The sequence below is a fragment of the Pseudophryne corroboree genome, chromosome 4, assembly GCF_028390025.1.
Source record: "Pseudophryne corroboree isolate aPseCor3 chromosome 4, aPseCor3.hap2, whole genome shotgun sequence".
NCBI lineage: Eukaryota > Metazoa > Chordata > Amphibia > Anura > Myobatrachidae > Pseudophryne > Pseudophryne corroboree.
The window spans coordinates 752,415,100-752,436,922 of NC_086447.1; the positions used below are offsets into that span (position 1 = coordinate 752,415,100).

General features: G+C 43.5%; 1 protein-coding gene across 2 annotated transcripts in view; it reads left to right on the forward strand.

Annotated features, from left to right (window-relative positions):
• The window catches only part of RIN2 (Ras and Rab interactor 2), a 333,537-nt gene that overhangs the window by 208,429 nt on the left and 103,285 nt on the right, over positions 1–21,823 (forward strand). Inside the window, exon 3 of one of the 2 annotated variants that reach the window (XM_063918164.1) lies at positions 6,406–6,506. In XM_063918164.1, the coding sequence (XP_063774234.1) occupies positions 6,406–6,506 (101 nt within the window). The other variant, XM_063918165.1, reaches the window with a different exon arrangement.

The window sequence follows — 21,823 nt, forward strand, 5'->3', positions numbered from 1 at the left end:
AAGTTTATGTTCGCCATCTCCGGTTGGTGTAACCTGAACTGCGGTGCGGTAACTGCAGGGAAGCTCAATGCTTCCCTGCTCTCTGCCCACACCCAGCGCCGGCTCAGCCCCCCTGACCTCCCATCAGGCACTGCAACGCATGCAACTGCAGAGGGGGACCACCAGAGAAGAGAGCATCGCTGGAGACCCGGACAGCGCATCACTTTGCCAGAAGGGTGAGTATACATGAATTGCTACTTGTAACAACTATATATCCCATCGAACCACATGCCTGTGAACAAATGTAAATACTGGAGAATAATGGGGGACACTAGGCTGGATCCGGCATAGCTCATCTTCTGCGTTAAGTGTGGCTATCATATAATTAACAAGTACTGTTATCCATTAACATAAATATGGGTAGCAAAAATCAGCTGCCACATAAATGGCTTAGCAATTATACAGATTTACCTTATATTTTATTGCACAAGGCAGGATCCGCAGCTGCACTGCTCATCCCCCATGTCAAGTGTAGCTACCATATAATTAATAAATACCATTACCCATTAAGATAAATATGCTGCCACAGAATCATAATTAATTACATATGTTTGCATTAGATTTTTATACAGTTAAACATTACAGAATTAAAGCACTGTTAATGTAGATTCATATTTTGTTCCCAGGCATATCAGAGACTGTCAATTCTTCAGTACAAGCTATCATACGAGTGGGTTGTTCCATAAAGGCTCATTTTGTTAAATTAACAATATTTTTATTGTCACCTATTTTGGTCTTTGCTGATAGCCCTATCTAATGCAGAATGGACTATGGGGGTCATTTCGAGATGATCGTAGCTGTGCTACGCAGAAGTGCAAAGGCATCGCACAGCGGCGATGCCTTTGCACTTCAAGAGTAGCTCCCGACCAGCGCAGCTTTAGCGTGCTGGCCGGGAGCTACTCATTTCGCTGCGGCCTCCCCCCGTTCGGTCCGGCCATGCCTGCGTTGGCCGTACCGCGCCTACGAATTGGTGGCCAAATGCTGCTGTTCCCCCAACCCCCCGCCCAGCGACCACCTATGCCTGTCAATCAGGCAGAGGCGATCGTAGCAGCCTGACAGCCTTCGGCCGTCTGGCATGCGCTGGCGCAGCGCAGTTCTGACCCGATCGCACCGCTGCGAGAAACTGCAGCGTGCGATTGGGTCAGTATGACCCCCTCTATCCAAAAAGACATGATGGATATAAGTGGCATGGCAAGTCTCCCAATAGTATTCTAATAAAGTTTTATTCTTCCACTGGGAATTTGAGGATAGGAAATCCATATTTATTTTATATGCACTTTTATTTTTATATTCACTGTGCAGCAATCCTTGTTACATAAGCTTCCCAGTGCAGACCGTGCTTTGCTAAAATCAAAGTAATCAGTTTTGCCTACACTTTTATGCATACGCTTTTAGCTAGTGTTGCTTTCTTAACAGTGTGTGTGATATCCCTTATTCTTTATGACCGGAAATGCCTTTCTCAGAAAGGGACTGAGAAAACAATGGCCACCTTTTGAGACAGGAAGTACTCATCCCCGCGGCTCGGTGTATGCAGGATGCTACAATACTTTATAAACATAAGATTAAAAGGCATCAGCCACAGTTGTAAGTTTCTTGTACTCAGCTTAATGGAATTGATGGTACTTCTGTGAGTTGCTATATAGTGATAGGTGATTTTTTACTTTCGGTTATGTATTTTCTTGCTGATGGTTGAAAATATTTGAAGTGACTTTATTGGCTGTCAACCATCCTACTTATTTCTGTATGATGTTATAGGATATCAGTCATGATGCTGTCACTTTTCGGGGGAGATTCAAATGTTTGAAAAGTCGGTTGGGTATCTGTTTTTTCCTGTCTGTTAGACTCCCAACTGACTTTTCAAACATTTGAATCTCCCCCTTCTAGTCTTGTTTACAAAAAGGAAAGCAGACATTTATGATTGGTTGCTATGAGCAACAACACATTTTCCATTAGTACTTGATTTAAAAAATGTCTCCGATTATGTCCACATACACCTATCCTGAAATTGCACCAAATATCTCCTTTAAGCGCATTACATACTTTGCAACTTGATTACACCAAAACACTAATCCTAAGTACCTACTGCAACATAACATCTGTACCTCATAGAGTGCTCCTGATCTTCTTAATTACAGTATATTCCAGTTCCTGTACTCTCTGCTGTTTTCTAGATTTTGAGTTAATAAAAAAAACAATCATTTAATTTATCAGAATTTCTACTTTGGAAAATAATTAGTATGCACAGGAGCGCAGTTGTGTTTACTATGTGAAATGGTAAGTTGCACTTCTGAATGATAGTGAAAAATAGGGTGGTATTCATGTGACCGGCGGTCGGGAGACCGACAGTCACATGACCTCCTCCAGCATCCCGACCCCTCACTATCCCGATGGTCGGCATGCCGACCAGACTATTTCCACTCGTGGGTGTCCACGACACCAAGAGAGTGGGAATAGAACCCGTGGCGACCGTATGTCGCCACCGAGCCCTCAAGGGGCTTGCTGCACTCGCCCCTCCCCGCCGGGATTCCGGCGTCGGTATGCTGCCAGGATCCCGGTGTCGGTAAGCTGACCGGCGGTCTCCTGACCTCCGGTCAGCCATACTACACCCTGAAAAATATAATACTAGAGCATATTTTTGCAATTCTAAAGATAACATGAGCAAATTATAAGGATTTTTGGTCTAGCCATGTCTATGAGGAATTGCAGAGGCACAAAGAAGCTGCTGTGTAATTACAATTAAAATGCAGCAGGGGGCATCTGTAGGAAATAGACGCCTCCTGCATGTAGCTGTGATTCCAAAATCTGCGTCTGAGGATGCAGCCTCAGATTACCATAGCAACCACTCAATTTTTAGCAACTGTGCATGCATCAGAACCGGGTGTACGTAGGAGTAATTCAGAGTCATTTGCATCACTATTGCGGCTGAATGGGTGTAACAGGGCAGCAACTAGACATTCTCACATATGGAGATTGCAGGCTATTCAGAGGTGAGCACGTGCAGGCATCTTACACTAAAGCCCCTTTCACATCTCCTCCAATGCCGGATCCCACCCGGGAATTGTAAATGGATCCTTCCCGGGTGGGATCCGGAATTGGAAACTCAGCGCTGGCTTCCCGACCCGGCAATATGCTGGGCCGGTTGCCATAGCGGCGGGGGGCGGAGCTGGCGCTGGGAGATGAGCTCATCTCCGCGCTGCCTCTCCCTATGTAGTAAATGTGTCCCGGGTCGAACCTGTTTACACTGCCACTGACCCAGTATTCAACCCGGGAATAACCCTTCTTAAAAACCGGGTTGAATTAATGGGTAAGGCGACCCAAGAATTCTCCAAGCCCCTTTCACATCGCACACTGATCAGTGTCGACCCAGCAATATGCCGGGTCGATACCGGGGTATTTTTGCGATGTGAAAGGGGTATTAGGATAGGGCTGGTGCAAATTCTCTCAAGAGCAGATGTATAGGGGTGCTGGGGCTACATAGATGGGGTCAACTCTAAACCAGGTGAATGTCCACATTTATATCTGATCACACAATGCAGCAGCATCTTCAGCAGACTTGAGTGCAGCATTACTTTGAAAATTTCCCCATCTATGTAAATCTTGAAAATTCAGTTTGGGATTATGCCCAGTACTAAAAAGTTCTCAGGAAGATCTGGATCCAGACATATCCTAACGATTCAAACAAGAAATCCAAATCCTGCTTTCCCCCCTGTTTTAATGTATGGGATGTCGATTTAACACTTCCAGTAGCTAAAATACCAATAATATCCCTTTCACACTGAAGCAAGGAGCAGGGAAAAACCCAGCTCGTGTGTTGATGTAAATGGTTCAGCCCTTGTTATCTGTTACAGGTTCACAAACCTGGTCATGCACTGGGTCAGAGCCAAGTAGGCCGCTGCAAGAAAGAGGGGACCCAGGTTAATCTACATGGGTTTATGAACAAGGAAACTAATTGGTGGATCGGAAGCTTTTAAATGATGACCCTATAATTCGGAACCCATGTTCGTCCAGCAGAAAAGGTGACAACCTGGGATTATCCGGGACTGAAGTGTAGTGAGAAGAGATGCAACATGGGTTGTTTCCATGTTGATTGTACTGTGGGGATCATTCTGACCTGATCGCACGCTGCCGTTCATCGCAGCGCAGCAATCAAGTCAGAAGTGCACATGCGCCGGATTTGCAGTGCGCCGGCGAATGGCTGACAGCCGACGGCTGTTGTTGCCTAGCGATCACCTCTGCCTGATTGACAGACAGAGGCGTTCGCTGGGAGGGAGCGGCACAGCAGAGTTTGGCCGCCGTTTTGTGTGCACGGTCCGGCCAACGCAGACATGGCCAGACCGTGCTGATGGTGGTGGGGGGTAGACGCAGTGGCTGCGTGCGACCCGAGCAGCGACGAGTAGCTCCCGGCCAGCGCGCAAAAGCTGCGCTGGCCGGGAGCTGCTCCTGAAGTGCAAAAGCATCGCTGCTGTGTGATGCTTATGTACTTCTGCAGGGCTACGATCAGGCACACATGTCAGCTGCAGGGCTACGATCAGGCACACGTCAGCTGCAGGGCTACGATCAGGCACACATGTCAGCTGCAGGGCTACGATCAGGCACACATGTCAGCTGCAGGGCTACGATCAGGCACACATGTCAGCTGCAGGGCTACGATCAGGCACACATGTCAGCTGCAGGGCTACGATCAGGCACACATGTCAGCTGCAGGGCTACGATCAGGCACACATGTCAGCTGCAGGGCTACAATCAGGCACACATGTCAGCTGCAGGGCTACGATCAGGCACACATGTCAGCTGCAGGGCTACGATCAGGCACACATGTCAGCTGCAGGGCTACGATCGGGTCTGAATTAGGCCCTGTGTCTGACACTGGGCTTGTGTGTAAAAGGTGTATATGATTTGTAAATTACAAAGTTCCTAATTGACCTTGATATGCAAATTAAAGTTCAAATTGTGCTTTTTTAATGTTTTATTTAATTCAGGCTTTCCTGTTTATTAAAGGTTTTTGTATTTTACCAAACCTTAACATTTCTATATGGTAATGGACTTGGGTTATATATTTTTTTTTTACTTCTCTGTATAAACCAACTGTAAAACAAATTTGCAGATGAGACCATTGCAATAACATGTTCAACCAGTCAGCTACACTTGCATATAATTTGCAGCATGTACAGTATTATCACGTACCTCCCAACATGACCCTCTCTGGGAGGGACAGAATGCTCTGCTTCTGGACTTCCCTCTTAATTTATGATTGCCATCACCTGTGCTGAAACTTCTTTCTTTATTCATTTACCTGTTCAAAACAGGTGCTGGCAATCACAAATTAAGAAAAAAGTCCAGAAGCAGAGCATTGTGTCCCTCCTGGAGAGGGTCATGTTGGGAGGTATGTTAACATGCTAGTATTATGCTGTGTGGAATCACGTACATTTGTCTCTGTTGGTTACGCATGTATATAACATCAGTTAGTCCTCTGTGTACAATGTACAATGTACCACATTTGGGCACTGGGTGTTTTTTTGTTTTGTGTTTTCAATTTGTTTTCTTTTACCGTTGTTTCAATTACATATTTGGGTCTCTTATTTGTCTTTATGTATGTGGTATTATACTATTCGATACAAACAAATGTCACTTAAAACAAAATAAAAACGTTATTTTAACCATTAATAATTTAGTGTATGTCTTAGGGATGTCCATCGACCACCGATGATTCAAAATCATTGATGGTCTATGGACGATTTTTAAACCATTGATGGTAGCTGTTCGCAGTAACCTGCCATCGATGGTTTGTATCACCATTATTATCGATGGAGGCAGCATCCCTAGTCGTCTCCCTGGTGTTATTACTATTATTATCCAACCTGTCCGGGGCACAGAACATAGCTGTCCATTAGCCAGTAGCAAGCAACGCCCCCTAGCTCAACAATGCAGTAAGACAAGTAGTCTCATAAATTATCTGTTCCATCAAGAAATCTTTATTTATGTTCTACAATGAGGACTGTCAAAAAGATCATCATCATTAATACATGTTTTCTAAGTCATTGTGGAGCAATTTGTCATAATCTTTGAAGATCTTGACTCAATAGTGTAAATGTTTTCTACATATTAAGTGATGTTGTCTCTTAGTACAGAGGGCAGGCAGTACATGTCTTGCGTGTGTGCGTTGTACAATTTGGAGTGTTTATTCTGCTGCATCCTCTGAGCCCGTGGCTCTGATTCATCATTTATTCTGTTTGGGGAAGTTCAGGGTGTACAGTACTGATATGCAGTGGTTGCTGTCTCTTCAGACGAAAGTGACCAAACCTGCCTGGGGTTTGCTAACACGCCTCTTCCAGCCAACTCACGTCAGTGTGTTCTCTTCCTTTCCAGCTCATTGACACCATTGCCACAGAGATCGGGGAACTTAATCAGGAGATGGTACAGACAGAATTCAGTGTCCACTATGAAGAGGAGCCCGTCAGGTGCTTGAGGTGATTACAAGATATATAATTCATAGACAATAGGTCTGTAAAAGCTGCATGTTCTGGAATTTTAGCCCTACACTACAATTGAAGATGCTGGATTTGTTTGCTGATGGGTTTCACTGGTGAGTGATCTCCTTTATCACTGCTATTTACACTTTTTGCACTACTACTGCTGGCTGATAGGATCATACAGTAGGTTTCGGGCATGTTTTTTTTTTTTTATAGAACCTAGATGAAACATTTGCACCCCAGTGTTATTTACGAATTAGTACAGCATTTTAAGAGCACCAGCATTTTTTTTTTTTTTTAAGACATGCCTCAATGATTTTGTGAGGTCATTTTTTGAATAGTCCGCTGTATCACAATGTCACTTGTAAAGGGCCCCATACACTAGGACGATATGTCTGAAGGTTGAAGTTGGGGGGATTTCCCCTGAACTCTCCTGGGAGCTTCCTGGGAGTGGTTCCATACGATTCCAAATTATTTGGTACATTTTGCATGCGATATATCGTATGCGATCCCAGCCATGCCTGCGGGAACCAACATATCACGAGTGCAGCACTAGCGATCTAGGGGATCCGATCCGACGCTCACGGGGACGCGCATCGGAACGGATACACAGCCAAAATGCCCGATTTCACCCAATATATCGGCCCGAATGTCCGAATTGGTCTGAAATCGGGCATTATCGTTCTAGTGTATGGGGCCCTTAACACTGTACTGGTTGCAGTTATTGAGGACTGGATAATAATTAAGATTTGATTGTTTTTATAGACACCTGTTCATATTATCACAACATTTCTGTCCGTTCCACTAGTGACAGCATTAAGGCACAGAATTCCATGGTAAATGTTGCTATTTATCATAGTAATTCTTATACAGTTTATTATAAGGACAGTCTCTGACACTGCTCTTCTGCCTCAGCTGTATTCACACGAGTGACTTACACTAATAGTTAAATATTGTATGTGTGATTCATATCAACCTCATAGGTTACCTGCCTCATTAGTGTCTACAGTGCATAGAATGTGTAATCTATGCAATCTGCATAAAAGGCTGTGGAAGCATGCTGGAAAGAAGGAACATTCTATTATAAACATGCTACATCATACAGCTTACCCTCCACTGATTTGTACCATTTGTGCCAGTTTTTAAATGACACACGTACCTTTGTGATCATTTACCACCTAGAATTTGCTTTAAACAAATAACATATTGAAATTATGAAAGGAATGTTGAGTAGTTTTAGGTTTAAACATGTAAATCTAACATTCAAAAATGCTAAATTTAATCCTGTATTTTATATAACAAATTATATTCATAAATATTAGGAACGGCTAAGGGCAGTGCAACTCCTGTTTCTGAGAGAAAGGAATACATTCAGACAATACATATTCTAAAAATGTGACATTGCCTTGACAAATATGACTGGAGGTTCCAGTGACTGGGCTGGGCTCCCCCAGGGCCTGGCTGACATCATTTGTACAGCTGATTAGGTTTTCAGTGATTTTATTTTATTTTTTTTGCGTGTTTTAATACTGTGCACAGTGCACCTCATTACATCCCCATCTCTTTCCCTAATAAAAAAAATCCTAAACAGGCCCAGGAGTATAAATGAAAGTAGAAAAAAAAAACAATGGGGTACATTTACTAAGATGGGAGTTCTGTTTAACATGGGTTGTTGCCCATAGCAACCAATCAGATTTTACTTCTCATTTATCTATCACCTTCCAGAAGATAATACCTGGAACCTGATTGGTTGCTATGGGAAACATCACATCTTAAATAGAACTCCCATCTATGTACTTCCCATTAGAGGTAAACGCAGGATTTTTACAGGTTTTTAAAAAAAAAAAAAAAATATATATATATATATATATATATATATACACACACACATGTATATGTCACACATACACGATACATACATATATGTACACACACTGACTTGTGAATCGCTGCATTTTACTGCGAGGGGTGAGGTTTAAGAATACGGTGCCCTCTCTCGCGTTTGTTGGGGTTTCTGGGTACTCAGAACCCCCCCTGCATGTGCCACTGCCCGTATTAAACAGGAGAATGTCGTCACTGGCATGTAACCACTTAACTGATATACCCTGCTCCACTTTCTATGTCCATCCTCCAAAATGTGGAATATTGCATATGGTACATTGAATAATAAGCTGATCTTAGTTTCGATTTGTGAAACGCTTTGAATATAAAATGACTGATTTCATTTGATAAGTGGCAAAGTTTTTATTAGAAAATGTGATATCAGCTGTGACTAAATTGTCATTTATAATTAGGTGATCTAAAGTACAGAATACGGTATTATCTCTTAGTATTTTGTTGGATTGTTTTTTATTTTCAGGGATGGCAATAAATAGCATTAAAACTCTATTGTGTGGAGAATTTTATTCCATAAATAAAATGTTAAAGATTTAAGGAATGTTTGTAAACTTCATCTAAGGCTATGGTTATAGTGCAGACTTTGTAGCAGGCCTTTCATGTAAAGTAAACGTGCCTAATTTAAATGGATAATTTTCCATGTCAGTAACCTCCCTTAGAGCTTGTTATAACCACTGATGAATGAACACTCCAAATTCCAACACCAGTTACCCTGCCTGACAAATGCCTCGGAATGAATGTGACTGGATATGGTGAAAGTGGAAACTGGGTTTCAATGTCACCTACTTTTGCATGCATCTTACTCATTAGCAGCATACATTAGCAAATACATATTTTTTATGCTAGTGGATATAAGGCCTTACAATGGAAACTACTGTATATAGTGGACCAGTTTAATCCGTGTTTTATTTGATTTTGAATTCAGAATTATATGTCAGGATTTGGAATAAGGGTTCTGCTCACACCCAGAACCAGAGCTGTCACTAATGCTATGTGTAGTTTAGTGTTAGGATGTTGTATTTCTGCTTGTTTCCTATTGAGGGACACAAAGTAGTGCATAACGTTGTTTACAAGAGTGCGTAATACCATTTGGCAATCCTTATGCAATGTGGAATAAAGCTGTCATCCACCATAACACAGTGTCAGGTGCTGGAACTGACAGCCAGTCATCTATATATATTATTGCAGACAGATGTACAACCATGGATAAGGAAACACACATTTAGTAATGATGAAGTGATCCTCACAATTGCAACATTTTGGGATCTTTCTCTCATTGGTCATCCCTGCTATATGATTGGCAGAGATGGTGACAACCCTTGACATTGTCATTTTTTGCATTTTTACCATTTCATTCATAAACGTGTGTCCTTATCATTTATCCTTTGTTGTGTGACCTAGATTATAAATTGGACCACTCCAGTTCATGAGATGTGGACGAGCGCATGTGCACACTGTCTTTAACATTTTGCTTCTAGGATAAATTTCAAGCATGGATTAGGGGCACGTAAAGGGATGTGAAAATAAAAATAATTTTATGAATCATATACTGAATAATTTGTTTTTGTTAACCTTTGTATAGTAGTAAATGGAGTTCAGTCTGTATTTGCTACATAACCCCTGAGAATGCCCAATCAGATCTGCTTGCAGAAAGGTTTCTAAGCAGACTTCCTCTTGGTTTGCTGAAGGTGGTACTATATTTACCATAATAAGCCGGGATCCCGCCGTCTGTATTGTGACCGGCCGTCTCCTAACCGCCGGTCGCACAAGCCCAATCCGTACCAGGCCCTCTAGTTCATCCTCACATCTAACATTGACAGTTATGCACTTCAAAGACCCTGGTGCTACCACAGCACACTGGAGGATGGTGAATAGACCTTCTACAATTTAGGTACACCAAAGCACCTCTCCATATACCCCATGTGCGCTGCCCTTACTTTGCATGGGATCAATATGCACCTTATTCAGTAATAGCAATTCTCATGATTCCCCCCCCCCCCCCCCCCCCGTTCCTCTAAATTATTCCAAAAGAAAATAAGATCTTGTGCATTATCCTAGATAGTTGCTCTTATTGCATACTGTACAGTACAATGACAAACTTACATAAACAAATCAAAGTAAGGCATTTCAAAGTAAAATAAATTAAAACTCTGAAAGTCCAAGCTTGCCTATCAGATTGAAGCAGGAATGAGTAATGTAACAGTGTTCTTTTAACAGTGGGTTCCTGACCCCCCTCCTGGTTCTGCAGTCTGTCATGCACAGGTCCAGACGCTGATGTAGGATGATGTATCCTGCTTAACGCGTTTCATCCTTATGGGTCTTTTTCAAAAGCTCCTCCTTGATGTCGAAGAGTATCAGACCCTGGAGTTTAGAACAATTTGACTACCAACATTTACATTTATGGTTTGTGAGGGTTATAATATGATTAATGAAAGATGTACTGTATGTGTGAAAAACATTCTGACTAGTTGAAAAACTAAGGGGGTTGTTCAGAGTTTATAGCAAGCCCAAAAAGTTAGCAATTGGGTAAAACCATGTTGTACTGCAGGTGGGGCAGATGTAACATGGGCAGAGAGAGTTAAATTTGGGTGGGTTGTATTGTTTCTGTGCAGGGTAAATACTGGCTGCTTTATTTTTACACTGCAATTTAGATTTCAGTTTGAACACACCCCACCCAAATCTAACTCTCTCTGCACATGTTATATCTGCCCCAGCTGCAGTGCAACATAATTTTGCCCAATTGCTAACAACTCTGAAAAAAAAAAATCTATATTATGTTCCTGGCAGACGTAGGGGCTGATTTACTTAATAACAGATGAAATGTTTCAGATGTGTTGAGTGATATTACACTCCCCAAACAAAAATAAATTAACACCAATAAATAGCTCAGATTCATAGGCTTGTGTCTTTTTTTTTCTTTCTATTTTCGAACTACAGTTGTAATTGTAGCGTTGGCTACAGCACCCTGCACCTAACCTATGAGGAGGGCAGATCTTCATTTTGAAGGGCAACATTTTAGACGCAATCTATCACTACAGCTACTGCAAAAATGCAGGCATGTCATATACGCATAAAACATCACCCCAGGGTCACAGCTCCCGCAGCCATTCTGCACGGCCATGGAGGCAATCAGGGAAAAGGATCGCTGCTGCGTCTGCAATGCGACTGCATCCTAATCAGGCCCTTAATGCACTGTACATGTGTCAGTACTGTAAATAAGTAATAAGGAAAGTTTATATAACATAACATAAATAAGGGTCAATGGTAACATTCCCACCATTGTGTTGTGAAAATGTAACACTGTGGGCGGGATGCATGACGCATCATATTTTGAATATTCCTATTCATATTCATGCCACTGACCCACACTTGCCGATTTTGAGGAGGCAGCCAGCTCGGCACAGCGAGGGGAGGGGGGCATGGTGCTGAATATTGGGGGAGTGACATAGTAACATGGTTGGTGAGGTTGAAAAAAGAAAAAAAGACCAGTAGTCCATTGAGTTCAACATGAGTTATATTCCCTATTCTATTAAGGTTAAAAGGCTATATCCTCGTATATATTTTTCCATTAGGAATTTGTCTAACCCATTTTTAAACGCATTGGCTGAGTCCACCTCTACAACCTTCTCTGGCAGTGTATTCCATATTCGTATTGCCCTTACAGTGAAGAATCCCTTCCTGCGCTGAGTACAAAATTTCCTTTCCTCAAGCCTTATTGGGTGTCTGCGTGTTTTATGTAGAGGTCTCTTACTAAACAAATCACCTGATAACTCTGCATATTGCCTCTTTATATATTTGTAAATATTAATCATATCTCCTCTTTGTTGTCTCATTTCTAGTGTAAACATATCTAACCTAGAAAGTCTCTCCTCATAGTCCTGTGCATCCAACCCCTTAATCAATTTGGTATCTCGCCTCCGAACCTTTTCAAGTTCTAATATGTCTTTTTTTATAGTGTGGTGCCCAGAACTGTACACAATACTCAAGATGCGGCCGCACCAATGATTTGTACAGTGGCAGAATTACATTCTCATTCCTTGTCTCAATTCCCCTTTTAATGCATGCTAACATCTTATTTGCCTTTGTTGCTGCACTTTGACATTGTGTGTTGCCGCTAAATCTACTATCAGTGAACACCCCCAAATCCTTTTCTAATACAGTTTCCCCAATTTTTCCCCCCATTTAATTGGTAGGTTGCATCCTTATTATTAGACCAAAGTGCATAACTTTACATTTTTCCACATTAAACCTCATACACCATTTCATTGCCCAAACTTCCAGTTTTAATAAATCGCTCATAAGAGAGTGGTGGAGGGGGTGATGCTGGGTAGGGGCAGACTGGGGGGGGGGGAGGGGGGTGGGAGTCTGCAAAATTGCATCATCGCGGACCTGCACCCGCTACACAGTGCTGAGATTACAGGCATTGTGAGGCAGGGCCATGAGGATGCGACTTACCGTGAATCGCATCATTGGTCCCCCAGGCTGTGGGAGGTTGTGTGCAGTTACAAAGGGGGTACAGGCAGGTGGCGGCTGTCCGGGAGAAATGCCACTCTTCCGGGGCGCCAGGAGCATTACCTGATTTTCGTGAGTCTTACGCCCATTTCCAGGAGAGTAAGCAAGTATACACTGACGACATGCATAGCAACATGTAGTAACGGCATATACATGAAGATCTGTGATTTAAAGCCGCAAAGGAGGTTTGAGACCTCCACATTTGAGACCATCCTCGGTAGGTGAAACTCTTTACATTCAATCTGTACTAAAAACTTGGGATAGCCTGAACAAGAAATTTGAATTGGCACCCTACCCTTCTCCTTTGACACCTCTTTGGCATCACCCCAATTTCCCTTTGGGGTGTATGGCCAACTATATGCATCTATGGGTTACAGTGGGAATAACAAGACATCTTCACATTTCTGGGGATATTGCTTCACAAAACTTTTCAGCACTATGCGAGAAATATGGTATTCAGAACACTAAGTACTTTGGGGTATATGCAATTAGCGGCGAATCGCGGCAAATTATCGCCGTTTTTTAACTCGACACAATTCGACAGGTGAATTCCGGCAGGTGGCTTCCGGAATTCACCATATTCAATGAAAAACGGATTCGACAGTCCCGCGGGCGAAAAACGGCCGATTTGCCGGATTTTGCCGCGATTTAAAAAAACGGGGGAAAACGGGAAAAAAACGGAAAAAAATGGCGTGGCGTCCCCCCTCCAAAGCATAACCAGCCTCGGGCTCTTCGAGCTGGTCCTGGTTCTAAAAATGCGGGGACAAAATTGACATGGGATCCCCCGTATTTTTAAAACCAGCACCGGGCTCTGCGCCTGATGCTGGTGCAAAAAATATGGGGGACAAAAAGAGTAGGGGTCCCCCGTATTTTTTACACCAGCATCGGCCTCCACTAGCTGGACAGATAATGCCACAGCCGGGGGTCACTTTTATACAGTGCCTTGCGGCCGTGGCATTAAATATCCAACTAGTCACCCCTGGCTGGGGTACCCTGGGGGAGTGGGGACCCCTTCAATCAAGGGGTCCCCCCCAGCCACCCAAGGGCCAGGGGTGAAGCCCGAGGCTGTCCCCCCCATCCAAGGGCTGCGGATGGGAGGCTGATAGCCTTGAGGAAAATGACAGAATATTGTTTTTTCCAGTAGTACTACAAGTCCCAGCAAGCCTCCCCCGCAAGCTGGTACTTGGAGAACCACAAGTACCAGCATGCGGGAGAAAAACGGGCCCGCTGGTACCTGTAGTACTACTGGAAAAAAAATACCCAAATAAAAACAGGAGACACACACCGTGACAGGTACAACTTTATTACACACTGCCGACACACACATACTTACCTATGTTGACACGCCGACTGCCACAGTCTCCGACGATCCGAGGGTACCTGTGAAAAAAATTATACTCACCTGCCAGTGTCCAGAGATAAATCCACGTCCAGAGATAAAATCCTCGTACTTGGCAAAATAAAAACACGCACACCCGTACCAACGGACTGAAAGGGGTCCCATGTTGACACATGGGACCCCTTTCCACGAATGCCGGGACCCCACGTGACTCCTGTCACTGAGGTCCCTTCAGCCAATCAGGAAGCGCTACTTCGTGGCGCTCACCTGATTGGCTGTCTCGCGTCTGAGGTCAGACAACGTATCGCAAAGCCTCTCCATTACTTTCAATGGTGGGAACTTTGCCGTCAGTGGTGGGGTTACCCGCGGTCAGCCGCTGACCGCGGGTGACCCCACCACTAGCCGCAAAGTTCCCACCATTGAATATAATGGATAGGCTTTGCGTGGCGCTGTATGACAGCTCAGAAGCGCAGCCAATCAGCAGAGTGCAAGGACGTTGCGCTCGCTGATTGGCTTAAGGGACCTTTCAGTGACAGCAGTCACGGGGGGGTCTCTCTGCATTCGTGGAAAGGGGTCCCATGTGTCAACATGGGACCCCTTTCAGTCCGCTGGTACGGGTGTGCGTGTTTTTATTTTGCCAAGTACGAGGATTTTATCTCTGGACGTGGATTTATCTCTGGACACTGGCAGGTGAGTATAATTTTTTTCACAGGTACCCTCGGATCGTCGGAGACTGTGGCAGTCGGCGTGTCAACATAGGTAAGTATGTGTGTGTCGGCAGTGTGTAATAAAGTTGTACTTGTCACGGTGTGTGTCTCCTGTTTTTATTTGGGTATTTTTTTTCCAGTAGTACTACAGGTACCAGCGGGCCCGTTTTTCTCCCGCATGCTGGTACTTGTGGTTCTCCAAGTACCAGCTTGCGGGGGAGGCTTGCTGGGACTTGTAGTACTACTGGAAAAAACAATATTCTGTCATTTTCCTCAAGGCTATCAGCCTCCCATCCGCAGCCCTTGGATGGGGGGGACAGCCTCGGGCTTCACCCCTGGCCCTTGGGTGGCTGGGGGGGGGACCCCTTGATTGAAGGGGTCCCCACTCCCCCAGGGTACCCCGGCCAGGGGTGACTAGTTGGATATTTAATGCCACGGCCGCAAGGCACTGTATAAAAGTGACCCCCGGCTGTGGCATTATCTGTCCAGCTAGTGGAGCCCGATGCTGGTGTATAAAATACGGGGGACCCCTACTCTTTTTGTCCCCCGTATTTTTTGCACCAGCATCAGGCGCAGAGCCCGGTGCTGGTTTTAAAAATACGGGGGATCCCATGTCAATTTTGTCCCCGCATTTTTAGAACCAGGACCAGCTCGATGAGCCCGAGGCTGGTTATGCTTTGGAAGGGGGACCCCACGCCATTTTTTTCCGGGATTTTAATATTCCATCTAAAAAAATAATAATGAAAAAAAATATTATTTTAAAAAATATATAAATAATACTTGTGCCTCCAAAAAAGACAAACCAAGTACCTAATCCCTTCTAATATAAATAGTTTTGCTATTATCAATAAAAAAAACACCAAAAAAAACATGTTTTAAATTTTTTTTATTAGTTTCACCCACCAAAGTGTGGCGGATTGAAAATGTAGAATTTACTGTCTAAAAGCACTGTTGTCGAATTTCCAAACTTCAATTGAATACACTTTGGTCGAATTGCAGCACTTGTATCATTGCAGAAAAGTCGAATTTGACAAAAGTCGAATTTCAAAAAGTCGAATTTTGAAAGTCCGTTTTTTGGACGGAAAGCACTGAATTGCATTGACGATTTTTTTTATTGGGCGAAAAATTCCCGAAATTCGACAATTTCGGGAATTTCGACCGCAATTGCATATACCCCTTTGACTACTTGCAGATTACCAGTTTCATGCATTCTTTAAGTAAGTCTAGTAAACTCAGACTCCCAAACCCTTATGAACGACTTTGTATTTATAATCCAGATCGTAGATGCGTTATATCAATTTTATATTCTTCCCTGGCCGTCTCCCCCTCTCCCAAATAACCATTCGAACTAGCCCGGGAACAAGATTTGGGTATAAATTTGGAGGAAGAGGAATGGTCGGAAATTAGAGGGTTGGTCGCCAAAGCTTCTATAAATTCGAACCTTAAAGAAAATGCCTTCAAGGTTTACTCGAGGTGGTACATGGTTCCTATAAGAATTAATCATATTTTTCCTTTAAGTTCAGATCTTTGTTGGAGAAACTGTGGTTCCAAGGGCACATTGTTACATAGAGTACGTGGTGGAAATGCCCATTGATTAGCTCTTATTGGAATGACATTTTTCTCTTATGGGTAAAATACTCAATACCTCAATTTCCAAAAGTCCACTACAAGCATTACTTTGTAAACCACTGGTAAGGATTTTTTAGACCCAGGAGCAAATTATGTCACCATATTTGCAACTCCGCCAAGATACTGATAGTTAGCTCGCTGGAAAAAAACTGTTGCTCCTTCCCTACAGGCGGTAATTAATACAATTTGGTTTGTAGCCTCAATGGAATACATTACTGCCCTGCTCCACGACTCTGTAAATAAATTCTCAGAAGTATGGAGCCCTTGGTACCAATATTTTCAGAGACAATTACCTTGTAACATCTATTCCCACTCTCCAATCTCGCCACAAGTTCTCCTTAATTATTATTATTATTACATTTTATTTATAAGGCGCCACATGTGTTTCGCAGCGCCGTACAAAGGACAGTACAGGGAGACAAAACAGCATTACAGTAAATAAATAACAGAAATAGAGTACAGGTAACAGAGCACCACACGTTCTCAAGACATAATACAGCTAAGATGTAAGTATTGATGGAGTGATCATCGTACTACTAGAGGCTGGTGGCCATAGATGGAGATGAGCCTTTACTAGCAGGATAAAGATGGTCATTGAGTATGGGAGAGCTGCGAGTGAAATGTGTCGAGACGAGGGCTTAGATAACAAGAAGAAAGAGGGCCCTGCTCTGAAGAGCTAACAATCTAGTGGGGAGGGGCGACAGACAGATGACAAGAGGTGCAGGCAAGTGGGAGGTAGCCAGATGGCAGTATGCAAGCAAAGCTGAGATGTTCACGGCATGAGGCAGGGGGGTGGAGGCGCGGCTTCAATAATTGCATAATAACACATTGCCACAATTACACTGTAAACAATTTGCTCATACTGTATGACCTTTCTTTCTAACCCTCTCATTCTTTACCCTTTTACCCCACCCCCTTCCCCAAAGGTATTTGTACTTCTTTTTTTGTTATGCATGTATGCAAAAACTAAATGGACTCTACAACAGTTATATATTTGGGGTGTAGTATGGCATACCGGCGCCGGAATCCCGACCGCCGGCATCCTGACAGCATGGCGAGTGCAAATGAGCCCCTTGCGGGCTCGCTGCGGCACAGTGGCACGCTATCTGTTCTCCCTCCAGGGGGGTCGTGGACCCCCAAGAGGGAGGAAAAGTGTCGGTATGCCGGCTGTCGGGATTCCGGCACTGGTATACTGTGTGTCGGGATCCCGACAGACTGCAAACTAAAGACCACCCATATATTTGGATGTATAATTTACTATACAACATTTAATGGAATATGTTATTGTATATTGTATTCTCTGACTTTTTATTAATGTTGTATAATACTGTTTTCCACTCTTTCAAAATAAAGAGTAAAAAAACAAAAACAAAACCTGCATAGGAAAGCTCTCCCGTTAAGCGCTGTCCTCTGCGGTGTGAGGACTAATGGTCACGGAGGACACTAGGATCCCTCTCGGGGAAGTCTATTGTAAGAAGTCCATGGGTTTCTATTAGACAACACTATCTAAAGATGGTGTTACCTATAAGCTATGGAAAGTTTTATTTTCAGAGCTTGATACATATGGGGGTTTGCCATGAAACCTCTGTAAACTGCATTTTCGGGGGATTGACCGCATTTTTGAGGATAGTGTATCCCGCCCTGCGTCCAGCATTCTAAAGCACTGCACACCCTATTATCACATTCCATCAGTACTACAGGTTGTATAGTAAAAGTGCAGCACATAAAGGTGCATGGAAAGCACATCCATAACAAAGCATTTGTGCCCACAACTTTATCCATTTTCCTAGTGCATGTATGAGAACCAGCCTTGAAAGTAAATAAACAGTTGTCTGCGGGCATAACGGCATTCAGGCCTAATTCCTAATGAAGTATTTATTTGTATTGTGAGGTCTGTGAGAGTTGTATTAAAGCACTCTCCCTTTGTAATATGTCTGTGAGTCAGACCTTACTGGTAGAGAGATGTTTATGTCTGCCAAGAAATAAAACACGGATTATCATTGCCCCCTACTCCCAAATTTATGCAGCACCTGCCCTACTTGATGTCTGGATAATGTACAGTACATGCCTGGTCACTTTTAGTTGCCTAGTTTATAGTGGATGCAGCATGCTGGGATTATTTGGACTATTCATGAATGTTAAAGTCATATAATTTATGTGGTTTATAGTTTTTGTCTCATTGTGACACAGGTGGAGCCAATGATAAATATGGGCCTTAGTGAGGTCTGATAAAAATAGCCCTGTGTATTCTGCACCTCGTCATTGTATGTTAGGCATGTAGCCTGTCTAACCGGCCTGCTATATAAATATCTTATGTCTGTCATGCCCGGGGTTTGTGCTTACATGGAAACCATCTTGATTACTTATTATTATATACCCAGTAAACATGTGCTGTAGCTAGGCAGACATGCCAGTAAATTGGCCAGGTATTTAAATCAAATATAAACAACCTCCAGTTTGCCAGCATCTTATTAATCTGGGCAAACACAGAAAAGGACACAAACTGAGATCATTAGGATGCAAACATGTGCCTATATTATATGTGTTTTTTGCCCTGGGATATATAATATGTATGCTCTAACTGCAAATTGTAAGGTGCTTAAATACATCTGCCACTGAAAGTGAATGATAGTGCTGTCACACAATTAACAGGAACATGCTTAGCTTACTTATAACATCTGGGTCAAAGTTATGCAACCTGTGGCTCATCAGCTGTGGAACTGCAAGTCTCAGCATGCTTATAATGCTCTGAGGAACATTAAGCAGATGCTGATTTTAGGTAATCAGCAACTGGTTGCCTAACACTGTACTTGTATAATACTTTATACAGCTTGCTTATTATCCGGAGGAGCTCATCGCCATAAAATATAATGGTCCCCATTTATAAAGCAGCACTATGTGAAGTGGTAAATACCGTTTTCACTCGCCGTGGTATAGTGGCATCGCGCTCTTCTGTTTAAGAAGAGCCTATGCCACGGCGAGCGAATGCGGTATTTGCCGCGTCAACGCTGATGTTTACCTTACATCAGCGCTGACGATTAAACTATGTCCCCGGATCGGCCTCCTACCGCGCATGCGCTGGTTTATGCTAATTCCCAGCACATGCGCGGTAGTCATTTCTGGGTGCGGCAGCCATTGGGTATACTCCTCAGGCTTCCTGTTTCTATAGCAACCCGGCAGTTGTGATGCATGCCGGGATTACTGCGGGAGGGGGGAGCCAGAGCGCTGGACGGACTCCGCTGCAGCGGTGTCATAACGTCTGCTCGGAGCAGACAAGGCCAGTATAGGTTAGCGAGTGCTATTTCAGAAATAGCGCTCGTTGTTAAATACACTTTAGTGTGCAGCAGTATAGGGAAAATTAAAGGCTAATAGCGCTGCTAGTTAGCAGCGCTATTAGCCTGGTTAAATAGCAATTGGTCCCATTTACCACCTAAAATGACTTTCCAGCAAGGAAACTTGTTGATAAATGGGGGCCAATGTTAGAAGCAAGTTTGCTTGATTCCCCTACCTGCTGTTAAAGTATATTTCAGTAACTAACACCTAAAACATGGCATAACAAAGGATAAGTGGTCTGTTATGAGTATGTCGGCTCCATCACATACTAAAATGTTAACTGCGTTTAAAATGTTAGACTGTGGCACAACCTTTTTGTCACACGTTAATGCATTTTTTTTACCAAGATTTATATTTATTACCAGTACAGTACATGTGTTCTAGAGTGAAAGTTATACCCTTTTACACCAAAGGAATAACCCGGGTTATTACCGATTCACCCAGGTCAGGGCTTGGTGTAAATGAGCTCTAAAAAAATAACCCGAGTCCTGTTACCCGGCAATCCAACCCTGGAAATGATCAGGGCCGGACCCGGGCGCTGTGGGAGTGTAAACGCTTCTAACCCGGGTTATTTGACCTGGCTTTTGCAGAGAGAAGCTGATTGGAGCTTCTGTGGCATTGGCAGATGATGTCATCTGTCAGTGGCCCGCAGACAGTGCACATGGAGCATCACAGCAGCGTTTATGCAGCTTCTGTAGCCTGCTCCCTTCACTACAGCCACAGCCTGACTAGCATTCAATGGGGCAGATGTATTCAGCCTGGAAAAGGCAGAAAGAAGTGATAAAGCGGTGCTAAGTGCAAGGTGATAAAGCACCAGCCAATCAGCTCCAATATATAAATTGACAGTTATGAGCTGATTGGCTGGTGCATTATCATCTTGCACTTATCACCACTTTATCACTTCTTTATGCCTTCTCCAAGTTTAATACATCTGCCCCAATATCCCCAATCTGCTCACAGCCTGATCTACACCAAGACACTGCTGACACACAGTGTGAGCCAGAGCTTCACCCTCAGCCTGACTCTTTTCCAGACCCCGTCTTTGCTACTCTGTCTACCATCATTGCTGCAGTGCTGGGAGCAGGAACCACCGTTACCGTTTGTGACCTCATCTTTATCAGTTTTAAAAGGCCAATTTTAATGACATCCACAGGCAAAAGCAGGGCTGACACAGGTTCAGTGTAAACGGTGCTGACCCGGGAATAACCCAGGTTGAAGTGCAGTGTAATTGGGGTCTGAACTCGGGTCCGACTCGGGAGACTCCCGTGTTCAAAATCCCGGGTCGGACCCGGGGTTTTGGTGTAAAAGGGGTATTAATGTACACAGTGGACTAAGAGTCAGATCCATTTAGCTGCTGGTTGAGCCGCGGAGTCTGTTCTCCAGGATAAAGAGGGACATGTACTAAGCAGTGATAAAAGTGGAGAAGTGAGCCAGTGGAGAAGTTGCCCATGGCAACCAATCAGCTGCTCTGTGTAATTTTATAGTATGCAACTTTTAAATGTTACGTCAATGCTGATTGGTTGCCATGAGCAACTTCTCCGCTGGCTCACTTCTCCACTTTTATCACTGCTTAGTACATGTCCCCCAAAGTCTCTTGGGCATACTGTGCGAGTAGAAATGAGTGTCAACTTCTTCCTCCAGGGCTGCTCGCTAGTTGAACGTAGGTCTTTAGTTGAATAGCTCAGAGTTTGGAAACTTTGGTTGACCTCACACATAATTTAGTAGAATAACATGGGAATGTCCACCACTATACACAACTCCATAAACAGGATTACAGGATATTTGTATAGATTTTGGTTTCGTTTTCCATTTAGCAGTTTACCCTTTATAACCCCTTACTTCCTAAACTGACAGTTCCACAGAACTACAATTAAAAAGTTCACACAGAAGTTATTTTT